The sequence below is a fragment of the Arachis hypogaea genome, chromosome 19, assembly GCF_003086295.3.
Source record: "Arachis hypogaea cultivar Tifrunner chromosome 19, arahy.Tifrunner.gnm2.J5K5, whole genome shotgun sequence".
Taxonomy (NCBI): domain Eukaryota; kingdom Viridiplantae; phylum Streptophyta; class Magnoliopsida; order Fabales; family Fabaceae; genus Arachis; species Arachis hypogaea.
The window spans coordinates 154,963,474-154,979,370 of NC_092054.1; the positions used below are offsets into that span (position 1 = coordinate 154,963,474).

Genomic DNA, 15,897 nt, shown 5'->3' on the forward strand with positions numbered 1-15,897 from the left:
AAATATATATTTTTGTATTTTTAATTAATCCAAAACTTATTTGTCTTCAACATAAAAAATAAAAAACTTATTGATATATAATTTCAAATTTTTTCCCTTGTTTTTCTTTTATATGTAATGTACGAAAAGTCAATTTTGTATGTTGTGAATTCATAATTTTTATAGAACTCTCATCAAATTTAGCCAATCTACCAATAATAATATTAATATTTTTTGGCTTACAATGTCCAAATAGTTGTATGAACGTTACAAAAGCTCGACAACTGGGTCTCCAGTCATTTGCATGGAAAAACAGCTGCGACAATGCCGTTCGGTCGTAAGGAATAACTATGGTTAACTCTATCATGGCAGTATAAATAACACTGAAAATGTTCGAGTTTGACAAACAAGTAATTACCAGCGAAACACTAGGCTGTTTGTGAAGTAAGTTTCCTGTTTCCCTACGCATTGACATGGGTTTAATAGGACCGTTTCCACAAGAACAAAGTAACACTAACAAGCATCACACGGGTTTAGGGAAGTATATTTCGAAACTTCCATTGCATAGCACAGCAAGGAGGATTAGTAGTTCATCAGATCCTTTTACAATGATATTAAACGGAAATAAGAACGTCATTTAGCAACAGATAGATTTGTACGGTTTTTTTCATATGGAAGATTTATAAACAAGCTATCACTGAACTAGAAATGCCTGAGCTCGTTTTCCTTGTATCAGTTAGACGATAATTACCATCCCTTGGCACCCCCATCACTTTTCTTGCCCCACGAGCCTCCTGCACCCACATACAATGTATAAATCACATGTTTGAGTGTACATGAGAATGAACACTGTGCGATAGTAAATTTCTAAAATTCAAATATTAGATTACTTGTAGAATGATTTGCAGCAACTTCTAAATAATTATGATTCCTAAAACCAGAACATATATCTGGTGTACTTGGATAAAATATTAGTTGCAGTATGATTTGCAGTTCTAAATTATTATGATTTTGTAAACCGGACACAAGTAATTTTGCACTGCAACAGTTTTTTTCATTAACATATAAATCACCAAGGATTGACCATTATTTCTTTCTTACCATCTCCTGGTTGATTCCAACCAGATGATTGTCCCTTCTCATCAGCATTGGATTGACCCCAGCCAGATGACTGACCCTTGTTATCTGCAGCACTGGATTGACCCAGGCCAGAGGATTGACCCTTATCTGCAGCACTGGATTGACCCCAATTTGGAACTCGGTCACCGGTTTCACTCCCTGAGCGAGAATTGGACTTCCAACCATTGTCTTGATTACTGGAGTTAGGTCCCTTATTCCAGCCACCCTCCTGAACATTGGTCTCTCCAGCAGTAGACTTTTTCCAACCAGAACTGTTGTCTCCTTGGAAAGTACCGCCGGCGCCATCTTTAGACTCATTGCTATTCCAACTGCCGCCAGCTGCCCCTCCACTACCTGAGCTCCAGCTCGACCATTGCTTAGTACTTCCACCTCCTTGACTCCAGCTCTGCCCATCCTTGTCACCACCTTCCCGGTTCCATGCCCCAGATCTGTTACTATTCTTCCATCCTTCAACAGTATCTCCGTCCTTCCAGTCAGAAGAACCATCCCCACCAGAATCCCGTCTACTGCTCCAACCTCCAGATTGGTCACCCCTTCCACGGCCTCGGCCCCCAAATCCTCTCTCTGATCCCCATCTGCCACCAGAACCTTCCCCATCTGATCTACCTCTGCCACCAAACCCACCACGATCTCCTCTCCCTGATCCCCATCTGCCACCAGAACCACCAAACCCACCACGATCTCCTCTCTCTGATCCCCATCTGCCACCAGAACCTTCCCCATCTGATCTACCTCTGCCACCAAACCCACCACGATCACCTCTGCCACGAAAGCCCCCACGTTCACCCCGACCACGAAAGCCCCCGCGTTCTCCCCGGCCACCAAAATCCCCGCGTTCTCCCCGGCCACCGAAGTCCCCGCGTTCTCCCCGGCCGCCAAATCCCCTACCTCTACCTCTAAAACCACCTCTGTCTGAGCCGCCTCTACCTTGATAACCACCTCTCCAGTTCCCACCACCAGCTCCTTCCTCAGAATTTTCATTTGGACCATCATTTTCACCACTTGAAGCATTTCTTGAACTCCAATTGCTATTGCTTTTCCAGTTGTTTCCCTGACTAGTATCACCAGATCCAGAATTCCAATTGCTCTTCCCCCAACTAGAATCTTGATTTCCAGCATCAGAACTCCAGTTGGATGTCTTGGTTGCATTTCCAGCACTCCAAGATGAACTGTTTGAGTTATTCTTGCCCCAGTTGGAATTTTGATTAGAATCACCAGATCCAGAATTCCAATTGCTATTGTTGCGATCAGAAGTCTGGTTTCCACTGTTTTCAGAGTTCCAGCTGCTTTTCTTGCCCCATTTGTTTTCTTGATTTTCAGCGTCGTTATGCCCAGAAGTCCAGCTGGAGTTTTTGTTTTCATTACAAGTACTCCCAGAGGAATTGTTATTCCAGTTGCTTTTTGTTCCCCAGCTAGAATCTTTATTACCATCACCTGATCCAGAATTCCAACTGCTTTTGTTCATTTCGGCGGTCTGGTTTCCACTGTTCTCAGAGTTCCAGTTGTTTTTCTTGCCCCAATTGGATTCTTGATTTTCAGCATTGCTATGCCCAGAACTCCAGTTCGAATTCTTATTTTCATTCCCAGCACCCCAAGAAGAATTGTTGTTCAAGTTGCTTTTTGTTCCCCAGCTAGAATCTTTACTAGGATCACTTGATCCAGAATTCCAATTGCTATTTTGCACTTCAGAAGTCTGGTTTCCACTCTCTTTGTTATGTGCATCACCATCTTGAAAAGATTTGGAAGTATTCCAGTTACTTTTACCGCCCCATCCGCAGGGTTGATTTCCATTTGAATCATTACCTTTATTTTTCCATTCATTATTATTGTTGTTATCTGCACTGCCAATTTTACGCTCTGCCTGGCCCCAGCTGCCTCCACCTTTTCCCCAGCCATCAGACTGATCTGGATCAGAAGCAACTGCAATCTTCTCCCCTGCAGCACCCCATGAAGAGTTTTGCTTTGAAGTATTTTTAGTTTCCCAAGAAGTATCTTCTGCACCTGCATATTAACAGAACAAGGACACCGTTGATGAGAAAGTAATTAAACTTGGAAGAACAGCTTGCTAAACATATTGGATTGAGTAATTACCCTTGGAACCAATATCATTTTCTGTAGACTCTGGTTTCTTATTCCACGTACTCCTGCAGATGAATATTATAAGACCAAGAAAAGAAAAAAGGCAAACAGAATTGGGATATAAAATTAAAAGGCAAATAGAATTGGGGTAAAAAATTAACACCCTAATCCAGATGTATGACAATAAATTAACTCCTCACGAATTTCTTAACCATTTGCTGGATTCCTGAAAAATATCTGGATTATATGCAAATATTCCCTTAGATAACGGAAAGCTCCGTGAATAATTTAGGCAGAATATATATTTAATTGAATATAACACAAATGAATCAAGAAGTTTGATTAATATCACTATGAAATAACCTTTCAGCTGAAGTTCCTCCAGCATTCCATCCACCACCACCACCTTCAGTCCCTCCAGCATTCCATGCACCATCACCACCAGCTGAGGTCCCTCCAGCATTCCAAGTGCAATCACCACCAGCTGAGGTCCCTCCAGCATTCCATGCAGCATTGCCAGTTGATTTCCCACCAGCATTCCATGCACCATCATCACCAGCTGATGTTCCTCCAGCATTCCATGCAGCACCCCCAGTTGATGTCCCTCCAGCATTCCATGCACCATCACTACCAGCTGACGTCCCTCCAGCATTCCCAGCTGATGTCCCTCCAGCATTCCATGCAGCACCCCCAGCTGATGTCCCTCCAGCATTCCATCCACCACCACCAGCTGATGTTCCAACTCCATCTAACCAACCTTTAAATATGCCCAGATGTAAAATCATCAAAAGCATGTCCAAAAAAAATGCAATGGTATTATGGTAAATAGACTACCGAAGTGTAATAATCAGACACATCAATCGATACTTTAATCAACTGTAAATAGAAAATGAATGATGTATATTAGAGAATCAGGGGTTCCCACCAGAGCCGCCTTCAGTACCCAGTAGATCAAATGGCTTCAATGAACTTGAATCAGGATCACTGCTGATATAAGAAACGTAAGCAACTACGAACAATAAATTACAGACACAATCAAAGCAATCAGAAAAAAGTAAGTTCAATCAGAAAAAAGTAAGTTTAAACATACAAACGTTTCTCAATCACAGGAATACCTTGTTGACATGGCAGTACTTTTCCCTTGAACCTCAGAAAGGTGCTCACATTTAACTGAACGAAAGAATTCCATGGAAATTGTTATAAATGATGATATAATATTCAAAAATCAAGAAGAAACAACCATAAACACACCTGTAAGAACCCTTTGCTGAGAATCTAGTTTGACAGTAACATCATAACGGCGTAAGGCAATGACACGACAGAGGTATCCCTTCAAAGGACCTATCCTAATTCTCAAGGTTTGACCAATAGTAAACATGTTATCGTTGTCCCCACGATTAACTGCACAAGAGATTGGAAAATCAGAATTCTGAATATATACGACTAAAAAACTAGTCAACAAGTCATGCATCTGTACAGACATTCACGATTGTTCTCTCTTGCTTGCCATGGTTTTTTTGGTGACAGAGGGGATCTTGGTGATGATGGCACATCATCAAAGACTGAACGACCCGGTTCACCATCCTGCATATATGTCAACATGCAAAAACATCAAGACTCAAACGGGGTCATCAGGAAGTCATAACCTATCAGGATACTCGTAAAGTGGAAGAAAAGATTTCAAACCTTTCCAGTCAAATCGTCAACAGTAAGCTTAACTTTCTCACACACATGAGATTTAGAGGTAAAGTAACCACCATTTTCTTCAAGAGATTCATCCCACAAAAAGAGAATCCCTCTGTAGATATGCCTAACAATGCCTTGCCTACCCTGGAAAAATGATATTAAGAAAAAAATTAATGAGGAAAAGAAAAACTCAAGTAGGGCATAGATATCCCAAAATCTACCAAACCAAGACCATTTTGCCTATTAGTAATAAGCATCAGACCTTAGATGGACCATCAAGAACACGGACAGTATCATTAGCAACTATAGTCTTATTGTGCTGATCTTGGGCACTGAATTTCAAATCAGAAAGTCCACTCTTTATTTCTTGTCGTTCGACGGATACAGTAGCAGGCCCATCTGCAGTCTCTTTTAAAATCTATGGCAAAGAGAAGTTAGAGTAGAAATATAGAATTATCTCATAAAAACAGATGATAAAGATCAAAAGGCTGCTATGAGTAACAATTGTACCTTGTATTTATCCTCTTTATCCATGGACACTATTACACCAAATTCCTTCTTGCTGCAATTGCAAAAATCCAGCAAAAAGAATGTAGCAAATGTTAAATTTTTTTTTTTTTTTGGGTGGGGGCTTGTTGTGGTTGGTGTAATTTATATCATATAATATCATCAAAATGGCAATTGCCAATGTAAAACAAGGACTTACCCTAAACACACAAGATCATACAACTCAAAACCATTTTCCACACCAGTACCTGATGAGCTCTCTCCTTTCCCACCTCCCTTATCATTCCTTACAATCCGTTTTTTCTTTGATTCACCATAAAGTTGAGAGAGCCACTCCAAATCTTTTGATTCATTGTTTTCAGATGGTCCAAACTTCAATTGCTCCTCTTCTGTTGGCACCACACCCCACAAATTTAGAGAATCTGGAGATACTTTTTTGTATACATATCCGTCCTTGAGCAAAAGATTATCAAGAACCTCGAAAACCTTGCCAGTGTCACGGTCACGTCTGATTTGTATAACAGGTCGGAATTCGCTGCCAAAGTTATTGAAAAAAACCACATAAGAGAAGTCATCAACAAGAAAGTAAACAAGTTATGAGTACAAAATTTATTACTCAAGTTCACTTGAGCTGATTAATCTTGGGGCTGGTATAGCAGCTTTTTGGCGAGAATACCCTCCACCCTGTAAAAATGAGGAAAATGTTCCATATTTAATTATATTTCTATACACAATAATAGGAGTATAACCTTTTTACACTCAAGCCCATATATTATGATATATCTTAGATAATTAAAGAAAAGTTGAAATAATAAATTGTAGCAGAATATTCAATAGTACACAATGCAACTAGGCCAAATATCATATTGAAAAGATAAAAAATAATGCACGCATTTCAAGATGGATTGCAGGGAAAGGACAGTAGTCAACATCCTGAATTCATAATTTCAACAGGTATTCTATTGTATTAAAGCAAGACACAAAACTCAACAAATTCAATAAGTTTTTCCACGAATTGAAGACTACATAGTGAATCCTCTCCAGTTCAATGGTTATCTATTTCACTATTTTTCCCTTGAACTCACCCCAACAACATGACACAATAAACATATTAGAAGCAGATACAAAATAACTATTAAGTTAAAACCGGGCATCTTCATAACTAAGGATGCATGGAATATTAAACAGAAAAGGGGAGAGAGAGAGTGTGTGTGTCTGTAAATCGTGCTAAAGCAGATCACATTACAAATTTCGCAGCCAATGCTTGTAGATCAATTCTTGGAACAAGCTTCACTGTAACCTTCTTGCGCGTATTATTAACAGCCACAACCTAGAAATGCAGAACAAACAAGGAGAATCAGCATTTTATGAGTCAGATAGCATCGTATAAATCCAAGACATTTCTCCTTTGTGGCACTAGTACCTGTGCTAAGTCCCCCTTGTAGTTACCACTTTTTATGCGAGCCCACATGCCCTCATTAATTTCAACTCTTCTATTTTGAACAGAGAACAGATGAAAAACTTCGTTCCTTGGAACAAGTTGCAATCGACTTACATAGATACCAGTAATCCCTTTACAAGCCTGAAATTGAATGTTGGAAATAACAACAACACAGTATTTAGCCAATGGTAGACACATTTCAACAGTAAACTAATCAAATTCCAACACTATGAGGCTACCTCATGTATATCATATTGCCTTTCAGCTTCAATGTACACAAATCCTTTCGAATGATCTACAGCAAAAGCAGATATTATCTGCAGCTTAGTGCCCAATGCTTTCAATTCAACAAACTTCTGCATCAGACAGAAAGCTGAAAGCCTCTCGCGCCCAACCTGCAACCAAATAATGTTTATGTGCCGTGCAATTTTCAGTCTTACAGAATAACAAAACCCAAGTTTCATGAGACATACAGTGCATTTGACTTTCCAGATGGTTGGAGCGAACTCCTTGACGCCAGAATCTGGATCAATTATTTTGTCATCAAACTCATCTCCAGCAAATGAGACGAACTTAGAATTTTGTCCATAGCGTTCCTCCATCATTCTATCAAATTCTTCTTCATCAATCACCTCTTCTTTGGGGACAAATGGAAGGTTACTGTTGCCTCCCTTAGGTTGTTCATTCATCCTCGGCTGAACAGTGTCAAATTCCTCTTCAAAAAAATCTGTCAGAAAAATTTCAGAAAATCTAAGATTAGAGGGGAAAAACATCCGTTTCTCAAAAATCTAGAACCATTTCTCAGCAAATAACCAAAATGTGAACGAAACAACATAATGTGGCCAAACCCTAGCAATTCTAACGAGAGAACCACGAGCGAATAAAATGTACGAGCATGAGAAAATGCGAGAAGGTAATTCCAATCCCCATACCATCGTCGAAATCGCTGTAGTCGCTGTCATCGCTTTCGTCAAAGTCCTCGGCAGCATCTTCGAAGAACTGAAGAACTCCACGGTTCTTCTTGTTGCGTCCACCGCCGGTCTTGTCATCGTCAACGCCGCGCTTCCGTTTGGCGGCTGAAGCTTTTCCGGCGACCGCTTTCCCCTTTCCCTTGTCTTTGATCGTCATTTCCGATGAAAATGCATGCAGAGAAAGTGTAAGTGGAGAGTGAGGGAGTGTGTGAATGAGAGTATCAAAAGAGTGAGAGAGAGAAATGAATAGAACCAGAAGCAAATGGCATCAGCTGATTTGTTGCATTTACACAATTACCCTCACATAGAACCTGAACGACCAACACCCGGCCCATAATTTTTTTGGTCTTGCGGCCCATAACTCTAAGCCCAACTTGATATCATACCTAACATTTTGTGTCATACACCCAACTTCCTGATAAAACCAATATACATCTATATAAGATCAAACAATCAAAGCCCATTTAAAAGAAGAAGAAAACTAATGACAAAATAAAAATTCTAACAAGCGATTGTATGAAAATTGACGTGACTTAGTATAATAGTTAGCCTATTAGTACGTTTAAACAAATGTCAAAAGTTCAAATCTCGTTTTATACATATAACTCCAATGTAATAATATCACTTTCCAATCTTTTTGAGCATTGAGAAATAAAATCATCACCATCATAAATTCAATGAGAATATCAAATTTCTAGATTTTGTGTGCGTGCCTGTGAGGAAAGAATATGGGAAAAATAGATAATGATGGTTGCACATATTGTGCCCATACAAATCTATTCTGTAATTTGTGTGGGATATATCTAATTATCTATCCTTTTCTTTACACGTACTATATACGGACTAAGTGCAACTATGCAAAAGATGAAACTGATATCTAATTATCTATCATTTTAAGACTTTTCTATATCTAACATGATGACCCATTCATCGATTTTTATTTAAGAAATATCAGGTTTTTCGAAAAGATATAATAATATTTAATTGTTTAAATTGTAATATAAACATCATTTTGCTGATGTTGTGCAGCAGTTCACATGTATGTGCATTAAATACATAGAAGTGTATGCACTACTTTTAGTTACCTGTTGATACTCAATTAAAGCTAATGCCTAATTTCCTACTCTCCTTTTGTGATTGCCATGCATTCAAGTTCATTTGAGTGGAAAGATCACTAATAATATCTCTACAATCTACATCCATTACGTAAACCAAAATAACATATATGACCGTTTTGGCAATGCACATCTTGACTCTAACTCTCTAACCATTAACACATTAACACAAGTACACAACTATGATGGATATGCGAAACAAACTTTGCTATTTTTTTTTTATTGTTTTTCTAAGCTCATTGTTACTAAGAACCGGGTTCACAAAATATTTTAAGTCTGAAAAAGAAATCAATTTAATGGTTAAGTGTTGTTTCGAAATTTATCTTATTTTTTATATAATTAATTAGTTAATTAATTATTGCATTTTAATTAAACAAATACTATTGAGAATAACCTTTAAAATAGAGTTGATATTAGGCACGGACCCAGTTGGAAGAAAGAGGAGGCATTTGTCCTCACAAAGATTTTGATCAAAAAACAAAATTATATATAAATGTTAATATTTATCTTTTTGTTATATTATGGTTATCTCTAAAATAAACAAAAAAATCAACTAAAAAATAATGATAATTAATTTCATGATACTAGCTAATTAAGAATTATTTGGAATACCCGAATACCTTTTAAAATATCAGTCGTTCATTTATGAAAGTATTAAGAATTTAAATTTTATTTTGTATATATAACAATTTATTAAACAATAACACATACTCTTAAATAAAATTTAAATCTACGACAGATTAATTTTTGATCTATTATATTAGAGTCTACAATAAAACAATATATTTATACATAAATTTTATTTTATATATTTTTGCTTTTATTGTTAATTTTTTTTGAATTCATCCCTGATTGATATGACATAGAAAACGTGAAGATATCGAGTGGAGGTTAGAAACTCGTTATTGTACCAAAAATTTAAACAAAATACCATTACATTTTAATTAAACAAAATATTATAAAAAACATGAAGAGGGTGGAGGTCAGAAATTCCTTAATAATATATTTTAAAGTCCGTTTGTAAAATTTTAAAAATTATTTTTTTAAATTTTTATCTTATGAAAAGTAGTTGTATTAATATTTGGTACAATTTTTAAAATTAAATTGTAACTTTTTAAGAAGCTATTAAAGTGTTTATAGAGAAGTTAAAAAAATGATTTCTCTCATAATAAATTTTTTTATCACATTTCTTTTAAAATAAATACTTTTAGAATTAAAAATTAAATACAAAATAATTTATTTATAAACTACTTTTAATATAATTATTTATTATTTAAACTATTTTTAAAAAAAATTAATTAAGTTGTTTAACCAAATTAAATCTTAGTCTATTTTTCAATTTGTTTTTTGTGAAATTTTATTATCACTTGGAATTCTAACATTTTGTTCCTCTAATTTGAGCCATTAATTAGTATATACTCTCCTTTAAAAGTCTTTCAAATATGTGTGGAAAATTATGACTTAATAAGGTATCCGAAAGAGACTTTAAGTATGACTATTGGTTCAATGTGGGCTAGCCGGTTAGACAACTTGAAGAAAGAAAGACAAAAACAATAAAATAAAATAAAAATGTTTATTTATTTTGTACTTTAAGAATACATGTTATATTTATAAATTAAAAATTTATTATTGAAAATATAAAAATTTAAATTTTTAATGCGTTAGTTTTGTATTATTGAATAAAAAAAATTAAAATATTTTATTAATAATAAATTTATTATGTATCTTTAGGATACGTATTAGTTAAATCCAATAAAAAAAATCAGAAGAAGAGAAGGAAGAAAATTCTAAAGCATGAGAGATCACTGTATCAATCTGCGATGCAATAAACTATTAAGATAATCAATTTAATTCTTCAGCCAAAATTCGAAAACAACAAATGTTTGTGTGTGTATGTGTTCTTGTTAGTTCATTCCTATAGCTAGTTAATATATATATATAACTTTCTCTACTTTAAAATTCCTAGATCCAATTCAGTGATTTGATTTGTACTTTAATTTCCACATTGGGGGTACACACAAGAATTTAATTTTCTTTTTCTTTTTCCTTTTAAACATAAAAAGAATATAATCTAATCATATTCATACATCGTTTGTCATATCTTCGATTGATTACTCTAATAAAAATTAATCATGAAATGATCATGTTACATTCATGAGAAGATTATTTTTTCACGCGAGTATATATGTTCACATACACAGGTGGGAAAGGAATTTTCAAACTCATTGTTTATTGAATTTTGGCGTGTCATTATAGATAATATGGCCTCATAAACAGGGCTAGACACAAAACGCTTTTGACTTGTTGGTCTGAACGGATATAAAATCATCATTAATAATGCTGCATCCTTGATGTGAGTTAACGACTCATTAACCACCACTTAACCCGTAGGGCGTAGGCTGCTAGTTAAATATGTGTATAAGAATGGATAAACTACTAATTTTATCCACAAATATTTAGAGCATTCATAAATTTATCTACAAAAAATAAAATTAATCTTATATTTATAAATATTTAAAATGCTGACGAATCAATATTTTTTGTCAATTATTTTTTGTGATTTTTATATAATCTACTTACAAATGTTTAAAGTGCTGATTAATTTATTACTTTTTTGTCAATTACATTTTGTGGATTTTTTAGAGACATTTAAGAAAATTAATATAATGTGTTTTATTATTTTTTTTTTTATCAATAGATTGGACAACCTCCAATTCTAAATACTTTAATAGATTGGACAACTTCCAATTTTAGATACACAATACACTCACACACTCCTACATATAGCTGCTGTCCAGTAAAAAAAAAAGGAAAAAAAAATATTTTGCCATTAATTTCCATATGATTGAAGTAAACTGTAAAAGAGTACAAAAAAACACAACGGTGGACCTACCTGTACTACCAATCACAACAAAAACTCACTAAATTATTTCTTCCTTCCCATGCCGTAGCGGCTTGGGAAACAAAATTACAAAACTATCCTTATGTTTAACTACTACCTAGCATTATGAGCATATGGAGAGATTTACAGCACATTTATACAAAATAAAGTGGGTTTTAATGATTTAATAATATAACATAAATTTAAAAAAAATGTTAGAGGATTAATAAATTTTATAATTTATAATCATTAATTAATTATTATTAATATTTTTAATAGTATAAAATTTTATCTAATAATATAAAATTATTTATTTTTTTTACTAATTAAATATTAACCAAAATTTAATAAAAATACTGACACTGAACTTTTTCAATTTCATATACTTCGGGGGTTTCAACTTTCAACTATTTAAAATAAGACAAATTTCATACTCTTGAGCTTATTCATCCTATCATTTGTTATTAACATGTATAAGCACTTGTGCTCTTTGGTTAATGTTTTTATAACATATTTTACCCTTTTCATTTTATTTAAAAAAATACTAGTAACTATTAAAATTTATTATTTTTTTTATTATCACTTAATTAATAATTTAATTTTTTTAGTTTAATAATTTAATAATATATTTTATTTTTTATTTGTAAATATTAATAATTAATTGATAATCAAAACTAATAATTTTTGTAAATATTTTTTTATTTAAAGTGATTCATTTAAAAATATTTTTATATAAAAATAATAATAAAAATATTAAATAATTTTACACATTCAACTAAACTGTTAATAATTCTTTTTACTAAATTCCAAACCTCTAACACTTGTTACACTCAGTCTTCTTTTTTTTAACTGTTGACTATATCAGCAATACAGTATAACAATATACTAAGAAGAAAAATGAGTTATAAAAACATTTCTACCCGTCATGATCATGCCCCTACTTTAGTTCCCTGTCCATTTTCACGGCCGTTCTGAACCACAGTCATCTCGGCGGCAGCGGCGGTGCCGGGTACCTGAGTCTCCTCTTCTTCCTCCTCCACCTTGTACCTCTTATAAATGTCACCTTTATAGAAGCTATATGTCCTTGCCACCAAAAGAAGCGATACAATAGCTCCAGTAAAAGTAGCTACAGCAATTATAACAAAGGACATCTTGTAACAACTGGTCCCAAGACAATTCAATTCCTGACCAATCTTTCTTTTGATACCAGATTCCGCCAACTGCCTCTTCGCTTCTATGTCATACAAATGCCCGGTGACTCTCACATTAAGCACATACAATCCAATAGGACTCGCCATGCCTCCGAAGTTATACAAAGTTGAATAGTACTTTAAACCAAACAGCTCCGAAACAATGGCAAAAATCAAAGGCCACTGTGCTCCAAAACAGAATCCAATTATGACTGAAGCCACATAGAGACCATTAGGGACATTGAATGCTATTAGCAAGTGTCCAACACAAGACAAGAGAAGAATCATGGTGAACATGAGTGGTCTTGGGAATTTGTATTTTATTAGCACGTGTTCAGAAACAAACCCGGAGAAAACTCGACCGAGATAGTTCCATATACTCACTAGTGACACAAATGTGCTTATGCTTTTCTTTGGGTACCCAAGGGAGGTTCCAATTTGACCCAAGTTGTCGATTGCGGTTAACGTTCCACCACACCCACATGTTCCGGCGAAGAACAATATCAACATGTCTATGCTGAAGAGTGCTTGGAGAATGGTGTAGTCTTCTCCTCTCTCCGGTGGAGTCAAAACATTTTCCCACCATTTAGTTTCTTTTTCCACTCCGGTGACGAGTGCTCTATCTTTATTCTTTCTTTCTTCGTCAGCAGCTACTACTTTTACCTCCGGTAAGGGGTCACCGGAGGAATGCTGCTGGATCTGACGGATCTTATACTCTTCGCCAAAGAGAACAGCGAGAGGGAGGAGGAGAAGGAAGAGAACGATGGCGGCGCTGGCACCGTACTCGGTCTGATTGAAAGTGGCGTTCTTCTGAACTATGATCATAACCATAAGGAATCCGGCGAGGCCGAGGGAGATGTAGAGGAACTTGTAGAAGACGGCGAGCTCGTTGCGCTGACGAACGGGGTTCATGTAGCGAACGGTTCGGAGGAAGAGGAAGGAAATAGCAGCGGGAAGCCAGCCAATGAGAAGAATCAAAGCCTTGGAGTCGTCGTAGTAGAAAGCGTAGTACAACTGCGTGATGATGGCACCGCTTAATCCGACGTAGCCTTTCAAGATTCCGAGGACAACGCCGCGGCTTCGAGGGAAGTTCTTGACGCAGGTAACGAGAGAGCCGGTGTTGGCGAAGGACTGAGAGTTAGCGCCGATGAAGATGTAGAGGAACATTTGCCAGTGCTTGGGTTTGGGAAGCTTTGATGTGACGCAGAGCCATATCATGAAGTAGCCGAAGAAGTTCATGACGGAGCCCATGGCGAGGACCACCCAGGGAGGGGTGATCTCGTTGATTAGGCCGGAGAGAACGCCTAAGTTGGCGCCTAAGTCCTTGAAGAAGCTTAGGAGATTGAGGGTAGTTTGGTCATAGCCGAGGGCCGTTTTGATGTCGTTGGAGTAGAGGCCGAACATGTAAGTTGCTCCTGAAGCTGACATGATTAGGAAGGACGCGAACACCACGAACCACCGCCCTGTTATCACTTGCACGGTTAGGCCTTTCATGTCCGCCGCCGTGAATCCTTTTCCTCCTCCTGCTGCAACCGCCATAGCTATAGATAGTGCTAAGATTCAGATTCAGAGAGAGATAAGAGAGGGATTAATTGGTATATGTGTTGGGAGAAGTGAGTAATGAATATATGGACTGGCTGTGATAGTGAGAGGGACTCTCTTTTCTCATCATTGAGACTCTTTTCTTGACTTAGTTATCATCATACACATACATAGACTCCATTTTTAGGATAAAAAATTGGTGGAAACCATGTATGTTTTAGGCGAAAAGTCAGAAGGAGTCGACTTTACAATTGATTTAGATTGTTTAATTGGTTTGACTAAATTTTTATCTTATAATTTTTAACTATCAACTTTATATAAAATCAACTACACCTGAATTTTAAGTTTTGAAATATTATTATTTGTTGACTTGTACACTCATCTTGGCCCGGGTCGAATTTTATTAGTATGGCCTCGTTCCACGTAAGCATTATTTTTTGTCTTTATGTCAAAGATCTGCATTAAACCTATTTATTGGTTTACTGAAGAAATCAATAATCATACATTATTCAGTATGAGTTATGTAATATATACATTAAAATCAGTCCGTAAAATTAATTATTAATATAAAATAATATAAATATACATTAAAAATAAATTAAATTATATATATTTATATATAAATATATTAATAATTAATTTTATTGATTAATTTTAATATATAAATAATATTTTTAATTTACTACTGATTGAATGCGCTAATAAATAATAATAATGTTAAATAATTATGTCGTTGTAACGTCCTTCGTAAAAATGATGTCATAACATTCTCACGGGATGAACTTTTTCAGTTTTCCTCCTCTGTGAAGTTCAAATTTATGATTAACAAGTTATTGTAAAAAGAAAATTGAGCATCAAGAGAAAACGTCACTATCGTGAACATAAATATGAAGCAGATATGCTTAAGTATTAAGATTCATATCCATAAAAAAATTTCAATAACATGGATATTGTAATAAGATGCAAGAGTAAGCAGCGGGATAAAAGAAAGGGAGAGTGTGTGGAGATAATTTTCATATATGATTGTGATGAAATTAAATCAGCATTAGTATGCATAAATAATATATAATCTTTGTCTTTTTCGTCCAGCCTGTGGAAGCAAGCATCTTTGTGTATGTCCCCCAACTTGTCGACCGACATCTTCAACCTCAACCCGAGGGTGTGCCTTCGAATTATGTATAAACTAACGTGTTAGATAAAAATAATTATTTTGATGTTTTTATGTGAAAATTTTAAAAAAAAAAATATTAGATGGTTAGGTATATTATTAAACAGTTTAATAGAATATTGTTGATATATTTTGATTATAAATTTATTTTTAATATAATCTTAATGTAAAATAATTTTATCTGTATATCTAATTACG

At 35.2% G+C, this 15,897-nt stretch overlaps 2 protein-coding genes across 3 annotated transcripts; both read right to left on the reverse strand.

Annotated features, from left to right (window-relative positions):
- Positions 1-511: 511 nt before the first annotated feature.
- Positions 512-8,488, reverse strand: LOC112776538 (uncharacterized). 2 transcript variants are annotated; one of them, XM_025820738.3, is made up of 18 exons: positions 7,765-8,488; positions 7,306-7,559; positions 7,072-7,227; positions 6,815-6,973; positions 6,638-6,721; positions 6,008-6,075; positions 5,591-5,926; positions 5,395-5,446; positions 5,147-5,302; positions 4,885-5,028; positions 4,680-4,782; positions 4,450-4,599; positions 4,314-4,368; positions 4,124-4,182; positions 3,562-3,955; positions 3,211-3,263; positions 1,081-3,120; positions 512-773 (listed from the first exon to the last, which is right to left on the reverse strand). In XM_025820738.3, exons 1-18 carry the CDS (start codon positions 7,958-7,960, stop codon positions 727-729), a joined length of 4,506 nt encoding a protein of 1,501 aa, XP_025676523.1. In that variant the 5' UTR covers positions 7,961-8,488; the 3' UTR covers positions 512-726. The 2 variants fall into 2 exon arrangements, with proteins under 2 accessions (XP_025676523.1, XP_025676522.1); XM_025820737.3 differs by having other exon boundaries at positions 4,124-4,185.
- A 4,087-nt stretch (positions 8,489-12,575) lies between these two features.
- Positions 12,576-14,878, reverse strand: LOC112776882 (protein NUCLEAR FUSION DEFECTIVE 4). The gene has a single exon (XM_025821156.3). The coding sequence runs from the start codon at positions 14,526-14,528 to the stop codon at positions 12,729-12,731; it is 1,800 nt and encodes a 599-aa protein (XP_025676941.1). The 5' UTR covers positions 14,529-14,878; the 3' UTR covers positions 12,576-12,728.
- Positions 14,879-15,897: the final 1,019 nt, after the last annotated feature.

Bases quoted from the DNA above. Each gene is read 5' to 3' on its own strand.
- LOC112776538 (XM_025820737.3), bottom strand. From the start codon at position 7,960: ATGACGATCAAAGACAAGGGAAAGGGGAAAGCGGTCGCCGGAAAAGCT. The intron at 4,600-4,679 runs GTCTGTACAGAT...TCTCTTGTGCAG, and splicing joins AAGAGAGAACAATCGTGAAT to TTAATCGTGGGGACAACGAT. The intron at 4,369-4,449 runs GTGTGTTTATGG...TCTTTCGTTCAG, and splicing joins TCAGCAAAGGGTTCTTACAG to TTAAATGTGAGCACCTTTCT.
- LOC112776882 (XM_025821156.3), bottom strand. From the start codon at position 14,528: ATGGCGGTTGCAGCAGGAGGAGGAAAAGGATTCACGGCGGCGGACATG.